The sequence below is a fragment of the Galleria mellonella genome, unplaced genomic scaffold (genome assembly GCF_026898425.1).
Source record: "Galleria mellonella isolate WM207_F2 unplaced genomic scaffold, CSIRO_AGI_GalMel_v1 utg33, whole genome shotgun sequence".
Lineage (NCBI taxonomy): Eukaryota > Metazoa > Arthropoda > Insecta > Lepidoptera > Pyralidae > Galleria > Galleria mellonella.
In genome coordinates this window covers 14,612,758-14,640,538 of record NW_026442079.1, presented here as the reverse complement: position 1 = coordinate 14,640,538, position 27,781 = coordinate 14,612,758, and the positions used below count along the sequence as shown (strand labels likewise).

At 35.7% G+C, this 27,781-nt stretch overlaps 2 protein-coding genes across 2 annotated transcripts; one reads left to right on the top strand and one right to left on the bottom strand.

The window, feature by feature from the left end:
• The first annotated feature begins 306 nt into the window (after nucleotides 1–306).
• On the top strand, nucleotides 307–10,307 carry LOC128201044 (glycine cleavage system H protein-like). Its single transcript, XM_052896563.1, has 5 exons — nucleotides 307–449; nucleotides 1,325–1,440; nucleotides 5,259–5,338; nucleotides 7,202–7,330; nucleotides 9,539–10,307. Exons 2-5 carry the CDS (start codon nucleotides 1,332–1,334, stop codon nucleotides 9,698–9,700), a joined length of 480 nt encoding a protein of 159 aa, XP_052752523.1. The 5' UTR covers nucleotides 307–449; nucleotides 1,325–1,331; the 3' UTR covers nucleotides 9,701–10,307.
• LOC113514607 (ATP synthase subunit gamma, mitochondrial-like) lies at nucleotides 10,283–27,322 on the bottom strand. Its single transcript, XM_052896562.1, has 5 exons — nucleotides 27,013–27,322; nucleotides 23,278–23,495; nucleotides 13,692–13,855; nucleotides 11,870–12,034; nucleotides 10,283–11,436 (listed from the first exon to the last, which is right to left on the bottom strand). The coding sequence occupies exons 1-5, from the start codon at nucleotides 27,102–27,104 to the stop codon at nucleotides 11,170–11,172; spliced, it is 906 nt and encodes a 301-aa protein (XP_052752522.1). The 5' UTR covers nucleotides 27,105–27,322; the 3' UTR covers nucleotides 10,283–11,169.
• Nucleotides 27,323–27,781: the final 459 nt, after the last annotated feature.

The window sequence follows — 27,781 nt, the reverse complement described above, 5'->3', positions numbered from 1 at the left end:
CCTGAGAACTCAGGTGTTATTCCTCTGTTCCCAGTAAATTCACGCCATATCCCACCCTTCAAAACGAAACACAGCCAAACACAACTGCTTTACGGTTGAAATATGGTGAGATAGAAGTATCCAAGCAAACGACTTTTGTACAAAGTCTCCTCTCTCCTCTGTTTTTGTGTTGCGACGTTTATCTTTGTCTGGTGGGGCGTGAGCTTGTTTGCTATTCTATCATAAAGAAATTAAATTAAATATATACACTGAACGTTTAATTCCCAACACAAACTCAAATAATGTGACTGTTTACAATCGATTGATATTTCGTCACTACTTATGTACGCAACGGCGATAAGTGGTAGCCGCGTGGTGACCACGCTGCACTCAGGACACTCACTGATTGTCGCCCCACAACGACGCACGTGTCCAACTCTCTATTTGGACTTCATCTCGGCTTAAAATAGGCAAGTATTATCCGATAATATTAACAAAAAAAATATAGCGAATTTTAATATTATCTGCACATGTAAATATTTAATCATTTGTGTTAATTATTTATTATTTTATTTTTTAAAGTTATAAAGTGTAATTATTTTAAAACATACAAAATAAAGTGATTTGTCAAATCTAGTATAAGATGTGAGTTGCTTCATGTAATGCAATATTTTCCTAGCGATTTTTTCCTTTGTCAGACATAAAATAAAATGTTTCTTTTATATGTCACAATCTTTGGCTACTGCTCATACTATAATAGGTCAATGTTATATATTGATTATAATTCCCTGATATATATATATATATATATATATATATATATATATATATATATATATATATATATATATATATATATATATATATATATATATATATATATATATGCTACAATGTATATGTGACTCGTGTCCCATTACCTAATTTTCATTTATTGCATGTGTGCTTTGGTAGAAACTAGCGCACTATATTATAATAGCGTTGTTTAAAACTACCTTATAATTTTTAAATTTTTAACTAATTAATAAATAGCGATTACTAATTATTTAATTAAATTTACCAACCACGATGGCATAGCGGTGGGCATGCGGCTTTGCGTAAATGAGGCACGTGTTCATTTTTCGGTCAGAAAAAAAAAACATACGACAATATGACTAGAATGTTTGTTTGAAAATGAAAGTGAGAGACGCCTATACGATCGATTTTTTATTTTCTTTCAATGTGTTTCGTTAATAACTATCTATAGAAAACATATTAAAACTGGTAACGTGTTGCAGATAGCAAATTTTTATGTGTACGAATCTAATTGAAGATTTTAACGAGTGCTTGTATTATGTTATTACAGTGTAACAATGGTGCTCAGCGGTATAGTGCGAGTGGCGGCGAGGATGAGCAGGAGTAGCCTGAGAACACAGTGCTGCCGCCAAGCGGCGATGTACAGCACGGCCGCAGACAGTAAAGGTTGGTTCGTTCACAAGAAATTACTACTAATAAATCGTATTTCTTTGAATGCAATTTTAAATTTGTACCCAATATTGATGTCAAAATTTAGTATATAATTTTCTAACATCAAAGCAATACCTGATTTCCTTAAGAAATGGGATAATTTATAAACCTGCGGTTTCGCACGCGCAGTGTCGGAAAATATTCAAAAAGTGTTTCTTAACTTACTTGTTTACGTTATAAAATAAATATATGTTCCAAATATCAGCTTTCTAGACTTTGGTTCAGAGTTGATAATCAGTGAGGGCAAACATTTGTCTGAGTGTAGATAGTCAAGTATCTCAATTGTAAACGCGGAGTCTGCTGTATAAAATACATTTTTTTTAGATAATTCGTGTTACGACAGTCCGGTAAATAATATAATATTTAAACTTGCTATTCTGAAGTGTTGTTTAGAAAAAGTTACTAGGTTTTTTATATGCATTAAATATTACAATAAGATATCGAAAGATATTTTGGATCTAATTTTTTAATAAATTTAAAACTGTTATTAAAAAACATTTATTGAACAAGGCTTATTATACACTACACGATTACCTGATTGACAAATGTGCATGGTATTAGTCGATCATGCACGGGCTTTTAACGACCATGTAATTTTAGACATAGTATACTAACTAAATTAAATAAACACACATGATGTTAACAGAGATTTGAAAGAGTAACTGTTGAGTTTCCTGCGGGCTCTTCTTAACAGATAACAACTTTCCGAACCTTGTAGTAGATTAAAAAAAGAAGATTCAAAAGTGCTTGCAAATATGTCTATTTGAATAAAGATGATTGAAATAAAAAAAAAAATTCGATTACTTTTATGGATATTTAAAAACAAAAAACATTTTTCAAACTTTTGGTTGTTTTACTTTTTTTCGTATTTCTATAATAAATTTTTTAATTACTTAAAAATGAGCTTAGAAACTAACCTATCTACTGTTATCGCCTGTTGACGAGGTCGTCTTGTTTTGTCGGATATAATTTAAATATGTTTGATTTAATCTCGCCTCAGCATGCCGCTGGCACGCAACCTCGTGATGCTCTGCTACTGTCTGTCCACATTATCAATGACAGTACCATTGTGCTTAATTAAAAAATAAGCACACTTAGTGCGGCTCGTTATCGACTAAGGGCAACTTGTGTTGAATGTTGATTAAAGTGATCAGTAATTACGACACGTTATGTTTTTATTATTACATTTTGTTGCTCCATATTGAATGCAGACTTACCTTTAAAAATATAAATGAAGTTCAAATATAATTTTTTTCATTGTTTAAGCCATAAGAAGTATATAGAAAGAGGTATAGAGATTTGATATTTAGCATGGGGACGAAAAATTTTTCTTTTTTTCATGCAACTTAGAATGGCAAACAAGCTGACGACCCACCAGATGGAAAGTGGTAACCGTTGCCTATAGACTTGAGCTCTTTCACCCATGGTACCCCCGATAGTATCGGATTGAAAGTCTAGAACTCACGATAGGTTCTTTATAGTTTTCTTATTAATATTATAAATGTGAAATCGAGTATGTTCCTTTGTTATCTTTTAGTATTTTGAGGGTTTAGGTAATCAATTCAATCTATACAATTTGGTATAGTAGACATATCTACTAATTATTTGTAATGAAGATGGAGTCGTGAATAGGTAGTAGTTGCATAATATATTGAAATAAGTTTGGAATGTATATTTTAATGAAGTATCAAGATTGCATGATATGAGTTTAATGTTCGATTGAGTAAAACTATGTGAGAAGCTTGCTTATTTTCTTCCTGACACAAATTTTTACAATCATTTTACAATCATTTTATGTGTGTTATAGTGTATATTTTTTGTTTTCATATATTTTACGACGCTATTAGGCGCAGCAAATTGATTGTTATTAGTTTTTCGATTGTTTATATCAATAATTATTATAACGTTTACATAGAGGAGTGATAATAGATAATATGTCATTATGTTTTATGAATATGTAGGAATCCGAGTAGAGTTGCGTAGAGCTTGTGACCTCTACCTAATTATAATTCATACGCAACGATAAACTATCAATAAAGTACTAATTCTAACCGTCGAGTTCGAATTTGGTTAAATATTACGAGTAATTACAAAATATATTTAGTCACTGTTGAGAACGGTAGAAGATATTATTCTTTAATTTCAATTCTGGGGAATGGTTTAGATCGGTGTTTCGTAACGTGGGGCCATTTGATAGTTAAGGGGTGGGCAATTAAAAAAAGGACTCGAAGCGATTTTAATCCTCTTCCTCCTGACCATTTAAACGCAATGCTACGAGTACATATCGGCGCCAAATTTAACAGAAAAAAGGAAATTAAAAATATTTTAAATATTTAATAGGTATAATTTCGTTTGACATGACTAAAATATCAACTAGGCTATTAGAGTCGTCAAGTAAACTTTGTCGGGAAAAATAATGTATGGTGGCATAAAAATTTTAGAAATGTTCAAGTGGGGCATGGTAAACACTGGTTTAGATGTTTATTTTTTTTATCACACAACTCTTTTGAGTACAATGAAACACTTAAAATAATACCATAGATACATCAAAGTTTTAGAGAACTGGTGTCTCAACTGGATGTCCGAAGAACTCGTATCACAAGTCACCAGGAAATGGTAAATGTAACATGACATGATGATGGGTGGGCGTATTGGGAGACTGTAAGGCTCACCCAGTGGATGTAATAAATAAATAAATAAATGAGGCGATTGAGCTCGCATAGATGAATAGCAAACAAATCTATCTATTATTTACATGAGGAGAAACAAGAGGTCTATTTTTCCAATATTTGAACATTTATATCAATAGTAATCAGTACAAATACAAACGAATAATTGGTCCGTCCACAAGACAGTTCGCTGATATCTTAATAATACCAGTACAAATAAAAAATTATTGATTGAATGTATTAGTTTGTTGTTACTTTCATTTATAGTGTGTCTCTATGATGATTCCAATACGACTTGGTTCGTCATACCATCATCGTATCAAGTAACTGTTTAACTGCTGAATATAGGCTTTCCCAAGGGGGGTTTTGCCAATAGTTGTCACGCTTGGCAGGCAGCTTGGCAACCGTAGTTAGGTTTCCGTGATGTTTTAAGAGGGACGCTGCTGATCATCTCTCGCCCTCTCTTAGTCGCGTCTTATAACACCCACGAGAAAGGAAGAAGTGCTCCATACTACGCCGAAACCACACGGCATATAGCATATAGTGGCGAGTTATTAGTATATAAACTTTTCACTGAATATATTAGCCTTGCGAATTTGCTACTAGCACTCGTTTATGTAACTAAATATCTAACTAGTATTTGGCTAAATAATTATGTTTTACTCTTAGCTGTGCCAGTGCGAATGTGTTACTTATTTTATTTTTTCTATCATGTTGGGTATATTAAGAAAGTAGATACCTATATGTTATAATTCAAGTAATTTTGAATTTTAACTATGCAATTCAAAGTTATAATTTTCATGGCATCATTTATACATGTGCCATGTGGTCCCGGCATAAAAAAGGCCACCCCTTCCTTTCTCGTGGGTGTCTAAGAGAGGGCGAGGGATGGGCAGCAGCTTCTCTCTCAAAACATCTTTAAAGCCTAACTGCGGTTGCCAATTCGCCTGCCAAGCGTGATAACTATTGGCAAAACCCCCCAAGGGGAGGCTTATGTTCAGCAGTGGTCAGTTAAAAGCCTGATATGGTGATGATGATGATTTATACATGACATAAAAGATTTATTTATATAACTTTTTATCCACGTACATAATTTGTTTCCAGCACGATACTTCACGAAGAAACACGAGTGGGTGTCAGTGAGTGAAAACATTGGTACAGTCGGCATATCAAGCTATGCACAAGTGAGTCCATACTCTTTATATCTTTAATCTATAACCTCATTAGCATAACATATTGTTTCTCGATAATGGCTTTTCAATTTAGCGGACAATATAAATAAAAATATTTAAAAAAAGTCCAAGCTTCGTCCAGCATGCCTACTATTTAATTTAATATCGATTTTTTTTCAATCTAATGTCAATGACATTTTTTATTTGACATGAACATAAAATACATAACATGAAATAACAACTAGTAATTAAGTTTTTTTTTATACAACTTAGAATGGTAAACAATCTGACGGCCCACCTGATGGAAAATGGTAACCGTCGCCTATAGACATGAGCAGTGCCATGGACATAACAGAGTATACTGTTTCGCCCATGATACCCCCCATGCGTTGCCATTCCTGAGGACTCAGGTGTTATTCCTTTGTACCCAGTAAATTCATGCCAAAAGTTAAAATTGAGAACGGTTTGGAATAGTTTGCATTGGCATGTTGCACTTATATGCATCTACCAGAACAGTATACCGGAACCGATATGTCGCTACTATTGCAATTCGAATGTTTCACATTCCAATTCCAATATCGATCTATTGGACTTTATAAAAACAGTAACCCCACTGGTCCGTCCTATCGCAAAACAAATTAAAAATCTTCTCTTGATTTTCTAAAAAAAAAACTTTGTTATACTATTTATTTTAAGGGAGGGCGAGGGATGGTCAGCAGCGTCTCTTTTATAACATCTCTAAAGCCTAACTGCGGTTGCCAGTTCACCTGCCAAGCGTGGCAACTACTGGCAAAACACCCCCAAGGGGGAGGCTTATGTTCAGCAGTGGACAGTTAAAAGCCTGATATGGTGATGATGATGATGATGATGATTATTATTTTATAAAAAAAATCAATGAGCAGACGTCTGGAATAATGACATATTAGTTGCCCACAATATATAGGTGCAATATAGATGTAAAATATAAAATATTAAGGGCGATCTTAATAGCTGTTAAAACATTGATTATATTAATATATTATTTAACAAACGGACGAGACGTTACATGGTTAGGGGACATAATTAAAGTTATCACTAATTACCTATTGTAGCGGGCAAATCATTGTTAAAAACGACATAGTTATCGTCAAGTTTATCGAAAGGGATTATCGTTGAACAAGCTGGAATCGTTTAGATATAACTGGCTAAACTGCTCGATACGGGAGGTCATTACATCGGTCTCCAAAGTTATAGTACATATTTATGAGGGTTTCAGTTCAGTTATAACGCGAATACTTTTTGACGAATACAATAAAGTTTATAGCAATAGTGCTAGAGGTTAAAATTTGCCTGGACTCCGTATATACTCTGGTACATATGTTTGGATTTCACATTTTACAAAGTTACGGAAAATTGACAAGAAAGACGAGAAGCTATAAGGAATCCCATAGGTGTAATAACATAACCTTAACAGGAGAGACATTATCACCTTCTTTAACTTATACCGTTATCATAATAACTACAAGTTTAAAAGAGTTCTCATGGATTGAATCAATTAAATGTATGTATTAAAGTAAGACTACTTACTATACCTTGATTTAAATGGAATAATAATTACGTTAGTTCGCCGTGTGGCTTCGGCATAGAATAGGCCACCCCTCCCTTTCCTGTGGGTGTCATAAAAGGCGATTTAGGGAGGGCGAGAGATGGGCAGCAGCGTCCTCTTAAAACATCTCTATAGTCTAACTGTGGTTGCCTATCCTGCCAAGCGAGGCAACTACTGGCAAAGCCTCCCAAGGGCGAGACTTATGTTGAATGACAGTAGTGGACACTTAAAAGGCTGATATGATGGTGATGATTTGCGTATTTTAAATTACTATTTTAATATAATTACAGGATGCATTAGGCGAAGTGGTGTATGCCCAGTTACCAGACGTGGGCAGGGAGATAACGGCAGGAGAGGAGACCGGCGCGTTAGAGAGTGTGAAGGCAGCCAGCGAAATATACTCACCGGTTTCAGGAACGGTCAGTTGTAATCCCATTTACATCTAAATATGTTATACAATATATTACAGAAAAGGGGAGAATACACAATCGTGACTTAATCCTTCTTTGCATGATTTTTTTTATTGCTGAAATAAATCACGATGATAATCATGTTCAAAAGTAAAGGAAAAATGGTTAAAAAAATAAATTTGACAGCTATGTTTTTTTTTCTGCAATGGACATTAAAAAGGTATCCAGACACGATCAACTTAAAGTGAAATTGTTCTTTTACATATTTTTTTGGCATTCAATGTTATGATGGAAATTTCCACCATTATGCAAAGAAGGGTTAACGCGATGTAAGATAGCCTTTACAGATAAATACTACTTACATACCCGCTTCTTTATTGCCGACGTTTTGACGTGGATTGCACCATGTCGTGAACAGGACTGAAGTAAGTGGCGTTTTCGTCTGGCAGCTCGCGCATTACCCGAATTTACTGGGTACAGAGGAATAACACCTGAGTCCTCAGGAATGTCAACGCATGGGGGATATCATGGGCGAAACAGTATACTCTGTTATGTTCATGGTACTGCTCATGTCTATAGGCGACGGTTACCACTTTCCATCAGGTGGGCCGTCAGCTTGTTTGCCCTTCTAAGTTGTGTAAAAAAAAATAGACTGTGTGGGCTGTCGCAGGCAATAAAGAAGCAGGTATGTAGGTACTATTTACCTGTAAACGTTTTGCATTGCGTTCCTCATACCCTACAATCTAAATGGTCCCGTATAACGCGGTTTCAAAGATGTTTTCTCCCACGAACATTCAAGTTATGGAATGAGCTCCCTGCCGAGGTTTTCCCAAGAGACTACAGCATGGGTTCTTCAAAAGGGGCGTAAAGAGGTTTCTTCAGGGTCGGCAACGCACGCGTAATGCCCCTGGTATTAAAGGCGTTCAAAGACTACGGTAACCGCTTACCGTCAGGTGGGCCGTACGCTTGTTTGCCACCTTAGTGGTATAAAAAATAGTAGTTTTAACTATCTAGAGTCGATTGAAAATATTTTTATTGTTAGATATTTTACAACATTTTATTTTTAAATATTATTCTTTAATCTGAACTTCGTGTGAGGAGATTATTGTGGTTTAATTATAGGGTTGCTAGTATAATTAGATTATTACCCAATTATTTTATAATTATACTCTATTACATTGACTTCCCGCGATTTCCTTTGGAAACTATCGTGGTTATTTCTTGATGAATTCTTCTCGATCCGAACTAACCTGACTTCATCGTCAGCTATTGTCATTCATTGATACAGGATGTATTGATTTGAAAGTGTAGGCGGAGTTACAGCTCCATTTTCATCATAAACAAAAAATAAAAGAATTAGATCTGTTGAGACGCTTAGATCGAGAATTAGACGCCACCTTTTAATCAATCTTATATTTTGTTTAAATACATATTTTAGCCGTGCAACACAAGTGATAGATAAAACCAGAGAACGAAAGCAATATGGCGTGCGCTGGGTTCTTCCCAAAGCGATAATAGATGGCGCTATGTGTTCCCTTTACAGAAATATGATTATTAAATTTAACCTAATTATAACAAGATAAACTTCGTAGAAATAAGCAGTTGCATCAAGCCGACTGGTCTAAATCTGACACTTATTCAAACCAATTAATTAAGTATTCTCCATCACCATAAAGCGTTGTACTAGTGTATGTATATACATGATATTTATTTACACGACTAGCTTTATGCCCGCCACTTCGTGTGTGTAGATTTTGAAATTAGAAAAATCAATTTAATAGACTACTTCTAGATAGGGCACCAAGGTATATAATACACATTTTGTTTTTGATGGGTGAAAATGGAATGGTAACCCCGCCTGCGCTAACGGGATACGCTGGCGGAGCACCAGTGAAGATTGAGAGATGAGAATGAAAACAGGCCAGTTAGCCCATCATGATGAATTCATCAGGAATTAAGCATGATAGTTTCCAGGGGGCACCGCTAGGAGGTCGACCTGGTTGGGTATATTGCTAGCAATGGGATTCTCAGTCTTCATTACTAACAATCCCTTTCCCCCCGTACAATATACATTAGTTTTTAAGTTAGTCTTCTAGGAATACGACTGTGAAAACTGCATCCAGTTGGATGCAGTAGTTTTTGTATGATATATAGATATTGTATAGTTACAATGTTATTATGCTAGTAAGATGATACATGTATGTTATTCGTCCACAGGTAGTGGAAAAAAATGATTCAGTCGAATCGACACCGGCACTAATTAACAAATCATGTTATGAGGAGGGCTGGCTGTTCCGCGTCAAATTATCAAAACCTGAAGAATTGAAACTGTTAATGGATAAGGCAGCCTACGACAAATACTTGGAAGAATCACATTGAAAGCTGGAGACACCATCCATGCCATAACACAAATCAATACTCAATTTGTTTCAAATAAACTAACCTCTTACTTATAAAAATATTAATCGATCAGTGAATAACGATTATTTTTACAATTAATTATAAATAAATACATAATAATATGAAACTGAATGTAATGTAGCATTTACAAGTAAGAGGAATAAAGTATAACATTCACAGTGACAGTCCAAACCAATTGGTAGTTCCCGACCTCAATTCTGACAGTATGCATGTAGCGCTAAGTTCAAGTGTCTTGTGTCCATTGTCGAGTAAACAGAATATAATTTAAAATTATAAATTTTACATTTGTCTATGTTATTTAGTGTTTGGTTACTTTGAATATTTTGTATAGTGCAATAATAATTAACTAGACAATGGAGCAAGGACTCTTTTCTAGAATAATATTCTTTCGAATTAATTTATACTTAATTGCCCTCGACGCGGGCTTATAAATAGACAAGATTTTATTTTTATAATTTAAAACATATTTTACATACGAATCATGTTTTAAATACTATTATTATAAGATTTAATATGTTTGAAAAAAAAAAAACAGCAATGTAAAATTAAATACTGTAAATACGAATTTATTGTTATTCAATTAAATGACAATTATCTATATTCTACTAAAATCTGTTTTGAATCAATCGTAATAATTAATCATTTACCAGAGGGGGACTTTGTACAAAAGTCGTTTGCTTGAGCACCTCTGTCCCATTCATGTTTCTACCGTGAAGCAGTTATTTGCGTGGCTATGTTTGAGTTTGAAGGATGGGACATGGCAGTGAATTTACTGGGTACGGAGGAATAACACCTGAGTCCTCAGGAATGGCAACGCATGAGGGGTATCATGGGCGAAACAGTACACTCTGTTATGTCCATGGTACTGCTCATGTTTACAGGCGACGGTTACCACTTTCCATCAGGTGGGCGGTGTTTGTTTGCCATTTTAAGTTGCATAAAAGTAAAAATAAAAAGTCATTTAATCAATCTCAGTATCTTGACTGATTGAATGTAAGTATATAAAGATAATTTTACACACTACTTAGCATTTGGGAGGGAAAGGTCATTAGTAATATATACTCTGTCAGATTCATTGGTTATCCGGAAAGCGACGAGGTACAATTTCGGTTAATTCTTAGTAAATTCACCACCATTGGCCAACTGGCCTGATTACACAGTAATCGTTTTATCCTTAATTGGCGATCTATTATTGAATATCATTAGTACAAGCGGATGCACCTTTCAATCTTCATTGATTGATAAAATAAATCCTTTGTAATAAGACAATGAGAACATTGTAATATGTTTACAAAAGAATAAATTAATAAAAATAAAATTTACTGAAAATGAGAATTCATTAAATGTCAAAGTAATCATTGATTGTAAATAGAGGAAATTTATATATTCCTTAAGAATAAAAACCGCGCTACTGACAGCGAGTGGGTTTATTTGAGTGCGGCGGCGCCGGATATGATCTCGATGAGTTCCCTGGTGATGACGGCCTGCCGGGTCCTGTTGAACAGCAGCGTCAGCTTGCGGATCATCTCGGCAGCGTTCTTGGTGGCGTTGTCCATGGCGGCCATGCGGGCCGACTGTTCGCTGGCGGCAGCCTCCTTCAGTGCGTAGTAAATAAGCGCCGCGAGGGTCCACTCCGCGTAGCACTCCAGCTGGTCGGCCTCCACGTCGTCGAACGCATTTATATTGGGCGCTGACTGTAGTACATATAGAATTATAATTACTAGGCTTGGGGGTTAACGAGTCTGTTTGAAATTAATTTCATTAAGCTTTTATAGCATATAGGTTTCACCGTTAGACTTTGGGCATTATAAAGGGCTTTTACGACAATCGACTTGTCATGTGCAGTTTACGAGTTCTTGTGGCTACCTTTTGTCTTGATCGCCAGACTAGTTCGATGGTACCGTAATATTTTATTATAATCAAACGTACATGCCAAATTTCTGCACGATCAGACGTCAGAAAATAGATTGCAAATTTTAAACGGAAAGACCGAAAAAGCGTTAAAGTTAAGTTACATTATAAGTTGTAAAAAAACCACATCACATGACTCCTAGTATAGCCCGCCAAGATTAGAATATACCCATAGAAGTTCTGCATAGTTGTAATTATTTGCATGTATGCTCTCACCTCGATTTTGAACTTATTGAAGAAGGGCACAATGGTCATCTCGTACTTGACCGGTGTGAAGTACTTGTTGTAGTATATTTCGCCCACGTCGTACGTATAGCCCGCGTCTGTGATCGCCGCCGCCATGATGGACGCGTCCGTAAACACAGGAGCTATGCGACCGATCTGGACAATATATCATCAGTGTAAACCATCATATCAGCTGTTAACTGCCTACTGCTGAACATAAGCCTGCCCCATAAGAAGGGAGGAAGGGGGAGGAGAGTTGTCATTAGTTGGCGCGTTTATCAGGCAGGTTGGCAACCTCAGTTTAGTAATGTCTTAAGAGGGAAGCTGCTGCCCATCCCTCGACTATTATGTTCACTTAGTCACCTTTTACAACACCCACCGGCAAGGAAGGGGTGGCCCTTTCTATGCCGGGACTACACGGCGAATACCATCAGTGGTAGTACTAACTAAATACTCAATGGTAAATGTCAAATGAGGACTAGTGTCCTTAAGCCAACCCATCATAATTATATCCCATCATTTCCAAAGGTAGAACAAAGTCGCCTGTTTGGTACTTCTATCCTAAAGTTGTAAAGCCGTATCGTAAAGCAGATGTACCGTAAAGCCTAACTGTTTCGGCTAGAAGGGTGAGACACGGTAATGAAGTTAAGAGGAGTTCTCTTCTTTGAAGTAATAGCTCCATATTTTCTATTATATAGTGTTATTCTCTGTTGTCCATGGTGCTTACTATGTATGCCTATAGGTGACGGTCTCCAGCTTGTTCGCCATTACATGTTGTATACAAAAATCATCTTACATCTAGGAGCATCGTCTAGACAACAGTTCAGTTAAAATATTTATTGCATTCTACAATGCTACATATTTTTATAAAAACTAGCAGAGGATATTATAGAACCTATCTAGTATATTAATTACAATTGATCCCGGTATAAGCCGGGGAGGCTTATGCCGGGATCAATTGGCCATTGTAATCCTTTCCCGTGGGTGTCGTAAGAGACGACTAAGGGAGAGCGAGGGAAGGGCAGCAGCGTCCCTCTTAAAATATCTCTAAAGCCTGACTGCGGTTGCCAATCCGCCTGCCAAGCTTGGTAGCTACTGGCAGAACCTCTCCAAGGGGTTAAAATTGAGTGAGAATTTTTTTTTACTAAATATACTTATTCATTAATAATTACAAAATATTAATTCTCAGGTTCTTGAGTGGCAACCGCGTACGGATAGATGCGCTGTAGGACGATCCCCACTAGATGGTGTGACGACCTTAAATGCATTGCAGGGAGACAGTGCATGCAGGTGGCGCAGTACCGTTCCTTATGACAGTCTATGGGGGAGACCTATGTCCAGCAGTGGACAGATAATAGCTGAGATGATGATAACGAACACTCAGATCTGAACTAATTTATTAAGTTTTTGAAGCAACGAGTTAGACTCCATCTGCTGAGTTCGATAGGCTTCTCACGCTGAGCGCGTGGTATATTTTTTTTTTATTGGATGAAAATGGAATGGTAACCCCGCCTGCGCTAACGGGATACGCTGGCGGGACACCAGTGAAGGGTGATCGATGAGAATGAAAACAGGCCAGTTAGTCCATCATGATGAATTCATCTGGAATTAATCATGATAGTTTTCAGGGGGAACCGCAAGGAGGTCGACCTGGTTGGGTATATTGCTAGCAATGGGATTCTTAGTCTCTATAACTAACAATCCCTTTCCCCCCAGAGCGCGTGGTATTAATATAGTAGTGCATTTAAATAGGAGGATAGGAATGTCCAAGCCCTCTGATTAGTCGTTAAATTAGAGACAAAGACAGACTTACATCCTTGACGCTGACGAGCATACTGTCGGAGAAGGTGCGGTGGAGCAGTAAGCGCGATTTGTCCCCGATGCACACCAGCTTGTGCGTGGGCGCCTCCGCTTCCCTGGCGGTCATCTCGCGGCGGATTCTTCGCGCCACGCCGCTGTGTATACCGCCGCATAAACCTGTCACACAAATATTGCATTGGGAAAAGTCGCTTTTAATTTTTACATTTCTTATAGTCTAAACTTAAAAAAACAGATATAGATATGGCAATGAAATTATAGGGTACAGAGGCATAATACTTTAGTTCTTAGGAATAGCAATGCATGGGTGACAGTATACCGTTCTTGTCTGTATGCGACGGTTACCACTTTCCATCAGGCGGGCCGTGAGCTTGTTTGACATTTAAAGTTGCATAAAAAATAGAAAAGAAACTTTGTTTATATATAAAATGTGTTTTTAAAATGTTATGACCTTAAAAAAATAACTAAATGGTTGTAAGCTCGCATAAAAAAACTTTTTAATATAAAAATTTAAATAATTTGACGTTAGTGATTGCAACCCCCATTTTCCAAAAACGACTAAAGTTAGGCGTTTGATAATTAGTTAAAAAATATTTCCAACCACCAGCGATATATTAAAAGCACCAATGTGCCAACTAAGACGTCAGTGCTGATTTCATATGGAAACACGGCAAAACGTTCAAGTCTAATAATAATTATGGCAAGACAAGGAACATTTAAAATAACACAAAAATATTAGAAATTTTTTTTATGAGGAGAGAGACGTGTATCCACCAAGTATTTTGGGTTTTCATTCTTGAGTATCATTAATTTAACAAAAGTAGAAGAAAGTCTTGAGCAGATTGTTTACCAGATGTAATCCACAAGGTTTTATCTTTTATTTTTAATTAGCTTTTATCGTAACTTCTGTATTTTTGTTTTATATAGCTATGCATATGTTTTTTTTTTATATATAGGATATAGTATATTTATTTTCATTCTCTTGATTGCTGTTTCCATAGTATTTATATTGCAATATTTTCTTCGTATTGCAACTCTTTCTGAGGCCCTTAATTATCCAACGTGGTGTTCTATTACTACTTGTTATTATTATTATTTTTTAGGAAAACTTAACTCATATTTTGACTTGGCTTTAGTAGACCATTTACGAGAATTTATTAAAAAATATATTATATTTTTTAATAATGTCTTTCTATAAATGCTTGGCTAAAAAATTAGAAGTTACACGTGTTTGGTGTTAGTCGGCCATGCACGGGATTTTTAATAATAAATATTATATATATATATATATATATATATATATATATATATATATATATATATATATATATATATATATATATATATATATATAATAACAATACAGAGGAATAACACCTGAGTCCTCAGGAATGGCAACGCTTGGGGGCTATCATGGGCGAAACAGTATACCCTGTTATGTCCATAGTACTGCTTATGTCTATAGGCGATGGTTACCACTTTCCATCAGGTGGGCCGTCAGCGTGTTTACCATTCTAAGTTGTACAAAAAAAAAACATATAATCAAACAAATACTCATATGGTTAATTTTGAAAAAGTTGATTAAGAAATTGGTGAGTTTTATGTAGTTTTATTTCGAAACTACTGTAGAAAAATAACGATCTAAAGTAACTTTTATAGGTATAAGCCGAGGATTATTTAACTAAAGCTTACTTTGTAAACTTTAGTTAGTTACAACTTTATCAAAAGTTGATATAAAGTTTCAAGTATGAGTGAATGAGTCAGCTTTTTTAATAAATGTTATTTCAACATTTGTTGTTATTGCAAGGTTAAAGTTGATGAAATAAAGTGATCTATTTCATGTAAAGGAGCATAATATTTACATGTGAGGTAATGGCATTATAGGTTATCGCCAACTTAATGTGGGAATTTTGAACATTTAACAATCAATTGACAGTTTTCGAAAAAGGAATGTATGCAACTTAAAATGGCAAAAATTTATAGACATGAACAGCACAGAATACTTTATTGCAGCCATGGTTCTCCTCACATACTATTCACTCTGAAGACTTTTTCTGAATTGGACTGGTTTTTCTTTATGTTCAACATATTATATTACAACAAGATTTTTCAAACTGGTTCGTTCGGAAGTTTTATTCATTTGTGAAAAACTAGTGGAAACGTACGTAAAGTAAAATAATTCTTATTGTACGTGTTTTTAAATTATTTTACAATATGTTTATTATTATTTCACCCACTAAATGTCCACTGTTGGACATAAGCCTCCCCTTTAGGGAGTTTTGTCAGTAATTACCACGCTTGGCAGGCGGATTGGTAACCGCATTTAGACTTTGGAGATGTTTTAAGAGGGACGCTGCTGCCCATCCCTCGCTCTCCTTTAGTCGCCTCTTACGACACCCACGGGAAAGGAAGGGGTGGCCTATTCTATGCCGGGTCCACACGGCAAGAAAAAACTTCTAGCAACCTTAATAATATACAAGAAAAAAAAATGCCAAGCAATTATTGAGAGACGCACTCAGGTTACAACGATCATTGTGAAGCATTTAATTGTTATTTGCTATAGGTAGATAAAATGTTTACATTATTATGAAATGAAAATATTCCGCGACATTAGCCGCTCAACGCGAACCAATCAAGGACGCAGAGACAAAAACTATCTGTATGAGTATATAGGTACTTATATGCTGTTTGACAAGAATACACAGCGGTTTGTTTGTAAATAATGTTTATAAATACCCGGGGCATGTTTATAAGCCATTTAGATTATAACATTAAATATAATCTGATGATGAAATCACGACGTTACGAGAGAATATGATGTTGTATCTCGTGGGTGTCGTAAGAGGCGACTAACGGAGGGCGGTGGGATGGCCAGCAGCGTCCCTCTCAAACCATCTGTAAAAGCCTAACTGCAGTTGCCAGGGGGGAAAGGGATTGTTAATAATGCATGCTACTAGTTCCATTGCTAGCAATATACCCTATCAGGTCGATCTCCACACGGTTCCCCCTGGAAACCATTGTGCTGAATTCCAGGTGTATTCATCACGATAGGCTAACTGACCTGCTTTTTTTATTCTCACCTATCATCCCTCACTGGTGCCCCGCCAGCGTATACCGTTAGCGTAGGCGGGGTTACCAATCCATTAATCATTCATTAAAAACTGCAGTTGCCAATCCTCCTGCCAAGCGTGGCAACTACTGGCAAAATTCCCCTTATGGGAAAGGCATGTGCAGCAGTGGACAGCTAATGCTTGAAATAATAATACACAGAGAGTACAGAGAAAGATGCAAAAAGAGATGGATGAATTACGAACAGATGATATCATCATAGCAACCGTTGACTCCACGACTGAACATAGGTCGTCCCCATAAGGGGAGGGGCTCTGCCAGTATTTGCTACGCTTGGCGGGCGAGTTGGCAACCGCAGCTAGTTTTTGGGGATGTTTTAAGAGGAATAGATGCAGCCTAGCCCTCGATCATTAAGCTCCCCTAGTAGCCTCTTACGACACCCACATGAAAGACGACAAATGTGATCAGATAGAAGTAACTACTACTCCTTTGAGATGACTTCGTAGTCATAGATGATTTTAAAAAGAAATTAATGGAAAATAAAAACATGAACCCCGAATAGATGTGGGGAAAGGGTAGACAGACGTTGATATTTTTTCTTGTGTAAATAAAGTCCTGGTTAACAGAGTCGCGCTAATTTAAGAAATTAAGATTTCGGTTCTTTTTTAAATAACTTATTTAACTTATAGGACTTGACAATTTATACAATTAAGTAGCATTTCCATTATTATAATAAAGTCTTGAAAATTTTGCATTTAATATTGACATTTCGTCAATTAGTTAGAATTTTAAAAATAAAAAGTAAAATTTAACACGTACAGATAAAATCTATTTTTACTTACTTCGTTACTATATTGCGGCTTAATCATTTTTAAGGTCGTCGACTTCAATTTCGACCAAACTATTGTAAGATTAGATAGAGAGCAACTCAAAATTAACGAACTACAGTTAAACTGAGAACCTTTTTTTAAAAAAATAATTGTTATCACTAAAAGTCAGTACGAACCGGTGCGGTCGACTTCGCGGGTCAAAACTGTAGATATACATTTCGTGGCAAAAGAAAAAAAAACAAAGATACGACACCAGTGAAGTCGATTGTTTAATTTTTAATGGCCATCGGCCACGGTGCCTATAGTGTAACAATATGATCGCGTTTCGTCATGTGTTTGCAACATAGCTTATTCTACGCACTAATTTTGTTGTTTTGATAAATGGCAATGCAATAAATAAACCACTAGTTTCATCTATCATCATAGATATGATAGCATGTTTAATAAATAATACGTAACATTGGAATTACCACTCGTGTTTCTACCGTGAAGCAGTTGTGTTTGCATGGCTGTGTTTCGGTTTGAAGGGTGGGATATGGCGTGAATTTACAGGGGTACAGAGGAATAACACCTGAGTCCTCAGGAATGGCAACGCATGGGGGGTATCATGGACGAAACGGTATACTCTGTTATGTCCATGGTACTGCTCATGTCTATAGGCGACGGCTACCACTTTACATCAGGCGGGCCGTCAGCTTGTTTGCCATTCTAAGTTGTATAAAAAAAAAAATACCGCGCGATTCCAGCACAAAACTGGCCACCCATTTTCTAATGGACGTTACAAGGGACGAGTAAGGAAACTCGATGGTCGAGACATAGAGATCAGGGTCCTTCTTAAAACATCACCAAAGTGTAACTGCGGTCACCAATCCGCCTGCCAAGCGTTACAACTACTGGCAAAACCTCCCTTCTATGGGGAGTCCTATGTCCAGCAGTGGACAGTTAAAGGCTGACATGATGGTGATGATAAACATTGGAATTACACATAAAATGATTAATATAAAGTCGATTTCGAACACTATAGCTCTGTAACATTAAATCAAATTTGTTACATAAATTAATGTAATTATTTATATTTATAATAAGTTTACTATTGTAATCTTTTGGAGGAAACAATAAAGAGTATCTATCTATCTATCTAATGGGTATAAGTTGGCTCGATTCTCTGAGCAAATGACAAATAAATCTAACGCTATAGATAGGTTTCGTCTTTTTTTTTAATGAATGTAGATGAAATGTTACGTCCACTTATATGGAATGAAACTGAATGTGTAACTATGAGAATGATGATGTTAGCTCACTTGAACCATTATGGCGAGATCGAGAGGAATTAACCATAAGGATTATCAGGAGAAATCGCGTCGTGATAAACTTGATAGTCAATCCCTGCTCTTTGCCAAACGTTGCTGTCTTATTTGATTTCACGCATGTGGTAACGTCAATATATCTATCTATACTTATAATAAATCTGTAGAGAAGTCAATTCTGTACATGAAATATATTTCCAAAATAACTATCAGGCGGTGATTAGTGATCGATACTGATGCCAAAAATGCAGTCAGTAAAATTTTTGTCTGTCTGTATGTATGTTCGTTATAGAAACAAAAACTATTTGACGGATTTTAACGAAACTTGGTACAATTATTCTTTATACACCTGGACAGGTTATAGTATACTTTTCATCACGCTACGATCAATAGGAGCAGAGCAGTGAAGGGAAATGTTGGGAAAACGGGAGAAGTTACTCCATATTTTAAGCTTCCGTCGAGTGTGCACCCTAATGGCCACTATTTAAAATGTAAAAATGTCCACACGTGCGACGCCGGGACGGGCCGCTAGTGTATATCTATAACTGCTGTAGTGAATATTAAACACGTGAAATAATAATGAAAAGTAAAAAAGATAATATAAACAAAAAAAAAAAACATTTGATGAACATCTATTTGATGATTTTTTTTTTATTTTTTTATACAAAAATCCACAGCTATTGAAAAACAACTTGCATGCTAAGTCTCTTATGAATACAGCCAATAATGGATTTTATTTATACAAACAAAAATTATGATTCCAAAGCGAGGTAGGCAAGTTAGAGTGGGTGTATGCAAGTAAAATATGATAATGATTTTTTTTTATACAACTTAGAATGGCAAACAAGCTGACGGCCCACCTGATGGAAAGTGGTAGCCTATAGACATGAGCAGTACCATGCACATAACAGAGTATACTGTTTCGCCTATGATACCCCCATGCGTTGCCATTCCTGAGGACTCAGGTGTTAATCCTCTGTACCCTGTAAATTCACGCCATATCCCACCCTTCAAAACACAGCCATGCAAACACAACTGCTTCACGGTTGAAACACGAATGGGACAGAGGTTCCCAAGTAATCGAATTTTGTACAAAGTCTCCCTCTCTATCAGTCTTTTAACTGTCCATTGCTGAACAAAAGCCTCATCTTTGGGGGAGTTTTGCCAATAGTTTTTACGCTTAGCAAGCGGGTTGGCAACCGCACTTAGGCTTTGGTGATGTTTTAAGAGGTTCGAGGTTTTAGGAGCTGCCCATCCCGTTTACATCCCGTCATGAATATCTATTTATTATCCTATGAGTACAGCTAAACATGTCATGTGTATGTACACATGTCATATTTAGCAGTAGGTTTATTGCATGTACAGTTAATGGGGCGTTCATCTCTGACCCGTGGAGGTGATAACTCCGCTGTAATGGATTGAGACGTCATGTAGACATGACGTGGTAATTAATCTCGTAAATGGAACGGGCTCTACTGTACTGGTAGGGATGGGATTTAATTTTTATGGGGGTAAAAAACAACACCAGTGACTGTATAAGTGATATTACGAGATACAAGACAACAGATTTATGAAGAGACAACCCAGAACACCTAGACACAATTCAATTCAGAACTCATCAAACACCTTTTTTCTTTATTCACGCAAAGCAAATTGCTTTCTACTGTGTCAAGCTTTGAAGCCTAACTTGAAACTAACTAAGCTCAAACTGGAAAGCTTAGAAGCAACAAATAATAACTGGCTCTTGTAGCCAGGATTAAACTATTCGAAACTCCTGATTGAGGGGTTTCAGAAAATCACTCTATGAAATTAATTCTTTTGAGCAAAAATAATATGTGTGTAATTAACAAGAGCTCACACTGGACACAGTAAGTTAAACAAGCATATGGCCTAATTAGGCTTATGCCGTAAAGTGTTTGCAGGTTTTGTCCCAGTGAGGAAGAAACGCTGCAGCACTTACTTTGTAGCTTTAGCTCACTCATACATAAACGATATATCTCCTTTGGCAAATACACTTTATATTCTAAAGATATAGTAAAACATCGCTACAGAAAACATCTTAAAATTCCAATTACTGATGGAATTAGCAGCGAAGTTTAAAAAAGGGCGAAGACAAAAGATCATGGAAGGGTCGCAGCGTCACAGGCTTTTTTGCTTGAAAAAAAAAAAGTCCATCTTTCAATAATATAATAATAAGCACTATGCCAATAAGAATTAGGCATCCTCACAAACTACACATTCATAAAACAAATTTATTTTTATTATAAGTATTTTGTCAGTTTTTTTCTACTAAATTGGTAATTTAGTGCAAAGGAAAAGGTAAATATGAAATAAATGACTTCAACAACTAAGATAGATTTATAAGACATTTATGAATATAGGGATAAGATGTGACCTTTATGTGCGTAGCAACTACTGGCAAAACCCCCTAAAGGGGAAGCTTATGTACAGCAATGGACAGTTAAAGGCTGATATGGTGATGATGATATGACATTTGCACTCTATTCTACAATTTAACTGCTATTTTAGTTCAGAACAGTTCAGTATTTATTCCGAGTTCCTATTTTTTCTTTGTAGTATTTCACCAATAGGTGGTGTATCATAGAGATTATAAATTTATATTTTGCTATAACTCTGAAATAATGAGCATCTTGAAATCAGGACGAAAAACAGAAAAGAAAAAGCATTTGAAGATTAGATTTATACCACAAACGTGGCAAGCCAGCATATAGCCCATCTGAAGGTAAACAGTCACTGTAGCCTATGGACGTCCACAACGAGAGGGTTGTCACGTGCATGTTACCGATCCTGAAGAAAACTTTAAATACCAATTTTAAAGAACCCAAACCTGGCATAAAGAATGGATAAGTACAGAGAGAAAGGTAGATGGCGCAAGTCAGACACAGTAAATATATAAAAGGAATCAAACTAAATTCAAAATACTGTAGTTTTTAGGGAAAATCAAATTACAAGTTGCCAAAGACTACGAATGTTGATTGCTAGCGTTTTATTAACCTTTTGTTTATAAAATAGATTTTATGAGAAAACTATATAAATTGCTCATATCACTAAAAAAAAATGACTAAGAGAATAAATTCGCGAATCAATTATTAAAACGATAGTAAGTGTGATCTCCGTAATAACTCAGATATAATAATAACCTTTTGATTGATAATTGTATTTAATTGATTTTTTGCTATATTCCACATAGATTTTATTACTTTTTTATGACTGTTTATCTTACTTTTAGTCAAACATAAATTCCTAATTAAATTAGTTTTATTGGCACTGAAAAAGTATATTAATGTAAAGTCTCTCTATAATCAAGCCCTTTGTTAGCTACATTTTTATTGGAGCAGCGTCCTCGACATAAATTCTCATTTTTTACTACACTTGTTATCTCTATAGTAGTTGTTCTTTATTCTAAATATAGTTAACTAATCAAAGGTCATTTGAAGAATTTGCACAACACCATTATACTTAGAATTATTTTTATAGAATCCTATATGATCCCTATATGTTTGGATTGGATCCCAGTACAAAATTATACTGAGCAGCTTACTTAAGGTATTTATTACGTACTGTTTTTACCATTGGTTTTTCTAACATGAATACTGTAAAAATAATAATAATGTCATAAGCACTGTAGATTACGGGGGGGGGGGTGGGAACCATACGAATAATATTCCATTCTGAGCAAAAAAATATTGGATTACTGTTGTTTCTGGAATTAATTAGTTTTATCTAGATGTTCACAATCATCGGAAAGTACGTAAGAAATGTAAACAGACCGTCACATACGTTCGTATCACCCAGTGATATCACATTTTGTATTTTGCTTCTGGGGTCAGGTTATTTCCTGCTGCACTTAACCCATCGCGTGTACTTTTAGTATGGGCTGTTTACATTGAAGTTTAAGAAAAGATAATCAAGTTTTGCTTAAATGATCACAGAAATTTTTATATTGTATTTTAATATTTATTTATTTATTGAGATCTACTAATCTTTAATAATCTGACTCCAGATAATTTGTCCAAAACAGTCTGACTGGGATGCTCGTCAAAGAATCGCAGTTAGATATCAACAATTTAACTTAAATCCCTCGTTGCGGAGCCAAACATGACTGTACAATATACCTACACAATAACAGTCGATAGCTAAAATTATTTATAAATCTACACCATTGAACATAGGTATTTTAATTTAAGAACTAAGCAACCTGCTCTGGCTATGGTATTCGATGGTAATGTACCTAAATAGGTACTTTTTGAATTTATTTATTACAAATAAAAATCAAGATTATTCTCGTTATAAGTCAGTATAGACAATAATGTATTAGGTATATTGTCACGGTTGTGTTACCAACGTCACTCACCTCTATCAGAAGTGACCGCTACATAAATTCTTCTAACCTTCTTCGTGTCTTTTTCTTCTATTTTTTCTGTAACCGGTTCCGGAGCAGATGGCTCTTTGGCCTTCTCATCCTTCTTAACGTCCACTTTGCCCAACACCAATTGGCTCGACTCGTAGAATTTGCGGGGCCCATATCCGAATGGTCGAGCCGCTTGCAACTCGCGTTCAGCTTTTGTGAACCTGAAAATACAGGTGTAATCAAAATCGCTAGCAGTTGTCAAACTTAATACCTACATAGACTGTAGAATAAATTAGGGCTGAAATTTTCTGAATCAAAAATTTTAAAACGACAAAATATCTGCGTTTCCCATACTAAATCAACAACAGGACACGCCGTTTAAGCTTTGGAGACTCAAAATATTTTATCATTTTCGACACATGTTGGTTTGCTAAAAGTATTGAGTTTCACTGGAGAACATTTCCTCTAAAGAAGCATCCTTTTTTTAACGATTCCAACGATTTGATTTTGACCTTGCTTAACAGCTTCTTCATAATCATAACAACAATCCTGCCCAATCTAAAGCACGGCTCTAAGCTTTTAAGTGGAGTATATAATTCTACTGCTCATACCAAACTGGATTGATAACTTGGTATAGGATTTTATTAACCGATTTCAAAACAAGAAGAGTTCTTTAATTTGGTTGTATTTTTTTATGCTTGTTGCCTCATATCTGCATTATTTATAAACTAATTTTGAAAATGTTGTTTTATCTATGGATTTACTTTCAGATTATTTTAATATTTTACCAGAGGGAGACTTTGTATGAAAGTCGATTGCTTGGGTACCTCTGTTTCATTTGTGTTTCTACCGTGAAGCAGTTGTGTTTGCATGGCTGTGTTTCGGTTTGAAGGGTGGGATATAGCGTGAATTAACAGGGTACAGAGGAATAATATCTGAGTCCTCAGGAATGGCAACGCATGAAGGGGTATCATGGGTGAAACAGTATACTCTGTTCTGCCCATGGTACTGCTCATGTCTATAGGCGACGGTCACCACTTTCCATCAGGTGGGCCGTCAGCTTGTTTGCCATTCTAAGTTGTATAAAAAAAAGACTAAAATATGTTTTTACTGTTAGTTGTTATAATATTTATGTGTGTTGTTTACTAAATAATTTTTCTACTTTTCTTTCTTTCAAATCGGTTTCGTGGTTTGGTTTTTAAATCAAAATGACTGATTTTGTTTAATGATTGAATTCATAAAATACAGAATTTCAGTGGCTACATTAGTATTCTTCTAAAACAACGATATTTATGTCATGTTTCTACAGTCGCCTCTAATAATAATTATTCTCATTCCTTCTGTGAATGGCACGATAACACATTGATAACACATCTCCGACGCCATACATACATATATACATACACGATTGTTTTGTCAACTACGACTGTGATTATTATGGATTTCAGTTGTCGCTTGATATTTGTAAATAGTATCCCAAGCTCACAGGCGGTATCGAGTCTTTAAAGACTTAAGTTACGGCGAGACTTTGCCTTCCTTTCTGTGTTCTACCGCTTGTATAATGGATTGTGTTCTGAGGAATTGTTTGAAATGATGCCTACAACCACCTTTTATCATCGCACCGCTCGCCATCCAGAGGGAGACTTTGTACAAAAGTCGATAGCTTGGGTACCTCTGTCCCATTCGTGTTTCAAACGTGAAGTAGTTGTGTTTGTATGGCTGTGTTTCGGTTTGAAGGGTGGGATATGGCGTGAATTTACTGGGTACAGAGGAATAACACCTGAGTCCTCGGGAATGGCAACGCATGGGAGGTATCATGGGCGAAACAGTATACTCTGTTATGTCCATGGTACTGCTCATGTCTATAGGCGACGGTTATCACTTTCCATCAGGTGGACCGTCACCTTGTTTGCCATTCTAAGTTGTATAAAAAAAAATCTCACATGCTTTAACCTAAATGGTCACGTACAATACAGTTTCAAAGGAATTTTCTCCCGCGAACGCTCAGGCTGTAAAATAAGCTCCCTACGAAGGTTTTGCTTTGGAACTGCAATATGGGGTTCTTCGAAAAGAGTATATGAAGGTTTCTTCAGGGTCGACAACGTGCATGTGATACCTCCAGAGTCTGGCTGTCAGACTGGCTGTATGCTTGATTGAAACCTTCGTGTTAAAAAAATGTATCAAATGAGACATGGCATTTCAGAATATGCAATATTATAAATATTTACAACAAACTTGATAAATATAAAAATATCTTTTTATTTACGTCCTTACTCAACAAAGTAATTCAGTTATCTCCCTGTGTCTTTACGGAGAGAGCATTTACATTGACTGTCCACTACATACTGGAGGACATATATATATATTGGAACTTTCTTGTATGAACATAAATTTTTTAAGGTAAGTATTAGTTACCACATGATAGCAATATATATATATATATATATATATATATATATATATATATATATATATATATATATATATATATATATATATATATATATATATATATATATATATATATATATATTGTGTTATTGCTATATTTAAAGAGTCAAAAGTTATAGATGCAATGCAAGTGGATTGGAAAACTAGGTTTATCGCCAGAAGTTGGTAACCAATGTCCTGAATAACAGTTCTTTTGAATGGATGATAATGGAATGATCACCCCGCCTGCGCTACGGTATACGCTGGTGGAGTACCAGTGAAGGTTGATAGGTGAGAATGAAAGGGCAGGTCGTCGTAACAAATTTATTTACCACCACCATCGTAATAAATTCAGCATAGGAGTTAGAATAGGCCACCTCTTCCTTTCCCGTGAGTGTCGTAAGAGTCGACTAAGTGAGGGCAAGGGGTGGACAATAGCATTCCTCTTTAAACATCTCTAAAGCCTGACTGCGGTTGCCAATTCGCTTACCAAGCGTGGCCACTACTGACAAAACCCCCAAGGGGAAGACTTATATTCAGCAGTGGACAGTTAAAGTCTGATATGACGACGATGGTGGTATTTGATTCATTTTATTTTTTAAAGAGAATCTTACGTGGATCCGACAAATAGATGTATGCCAATTATTATGTACACGTAATTAGTTGAGGTACTGAAAAAAGGCCAAATTAATAACACTCAGAACTGGCGATCTTATACTTGTACGAATAGATCGATGAATGTGGAGGAAGCGAAAGAGGTCAAATGCCTGCATAGCGGCGAGGTTCCGGGCGGTAGGTCTTTGCGAGGCTCTTTGTCCTTTGTGAATAGTATATGATGCGAAACTAAGTATGCTTGTTTGATTGAGGTACTTGTCATGTAATTTATTTTTCAATTTTTTTATTTGTATATTTATTATTTAGTGTTGCTAATTTTGTTCATTCGCGATTAAAATGCCTAATTCAGGAAGTTCTTGCGACTTGCCACTAGACAAAATGACACTCACTGGTTGTTTAAAATTTGCTTGAGTTGTTATGCGAGGCCCCTACAATTGTTCCGGGCAATTGCCCTGTTCGCCCCTAAGACCGCCACTGCTCATGTTAGCGACGGTTACCACTTTCCATCAGGTGGGCCATCAGCTTGTTCGCCATTCTAAGTTGCATAGAAAAAGTCAGTTTGAACCGGAGCTTTTGGTGTTTCATTATATTTGCCTACCTTAATGGGAAACGATGGTTACGGATATGTAATATGCAGGAAAATGTTGAGTTTTAAATAGTTCTATAAACATTTGAAAATAGGATAACATTTACTTGCTGGCTGACACCATTTTCATGGTTTTCGTAATTTTTTGAATGCTCTTGATCGACTTCAGTCGTAACGAGACCTGTTTCAGTTGCACCATTGTTTAATTTCATTTAATTTTAATATTGTGCTAATATGAAATATTAACATTGACATTAATTTTTTTTTTTTTTTAGTACGTTTGTTCCGTTTGGAACAGGCTAAGGTCGGAGACCATGCTGCCTAGTCTTCAAAAAGATAATTTGTCTGGAATATTGACATTAAAATATTGAAATGACATTTTGAGACATTATTTTTTCATTAACCGAAGTCATTGAATAAAAATAGTTTTTTTTTTGCATAGAAAGAGAATGCCAGGTAACTATTATTCTTAATCTTTGTGTTATTTCAATATAGAAATTATTTCATTTCAAGTATCACATAGATTAAGGATGGTGGTAATTTACATTTCATGACTTTTTATTTTATTAATATAATAAAACTGTATTTAAGAAAAATAAATATGTGAGGGGTCTTTATAAGACCAACAGATGTTAAAATAATAATTTTTAGAAATTTTATTTTTCTGTCTATATGTTTCTTCTGGTATTTTGCAAAACCTGTACAAAGTTGAATACGGTGTTATTGTATATGTTTTATAGTGGTGGTAGCGAGCCATCTAGGAGTAGTTTATTTTATTAGGGTTTCTGCTTCTGTAATCTATGCATACAAAGTACGCAAAAAAAAAACTAATTAAAAAATAAATAAAATTAGGCCTCACAATTTTTGTCGTTTGAT

Bases quoted from the DNA above. Each gene is read 5' to 3' on its own strand.
- LOC128201044 (XM_052896563.1), top strand. From the start codon at position 1,332: ATGGTGCTCAGCGGTATAGTGCGAGTGGCGGCGAGGATGAGCAGGAGT. The intron at 1,441-5,258 runs GTTGGTTCGTTC...ATTTGTTTCCAG, and splicing joins CACGGCCGCAGACAGTAAAG to CACGATACTTCACGAAGAAA. The intron at 5,339-7,201 runs GTGAGTCCATAC...ATATAATTACAG, and splicing joins GCATATCAAGCTATGCACAA to GATGCATTAGGCGAAGTGGT.
- LOC113514607 (XM_052896562.1), bottom strand. From the start codon at position 27,104: ATGGTGCAACTGAAACAGGTCTCGTTACGACTGAAGTCGATCAAGAGC. The intron at 23,496-27,012 runs GTAAATGTTATC...CTGTATTTTCAG, and splicing joins AAAATGGTGTCAGCCAGCAA to GTTCACAAAAGCTGAACGCG. The intron at 13,856-23,277 runs GTGAGTGACGTT...TTTGTGTGACAG, and splicing joins AGCGGTCACTTCTGATAGAG to GTTTATGCGGCGGTATACAC.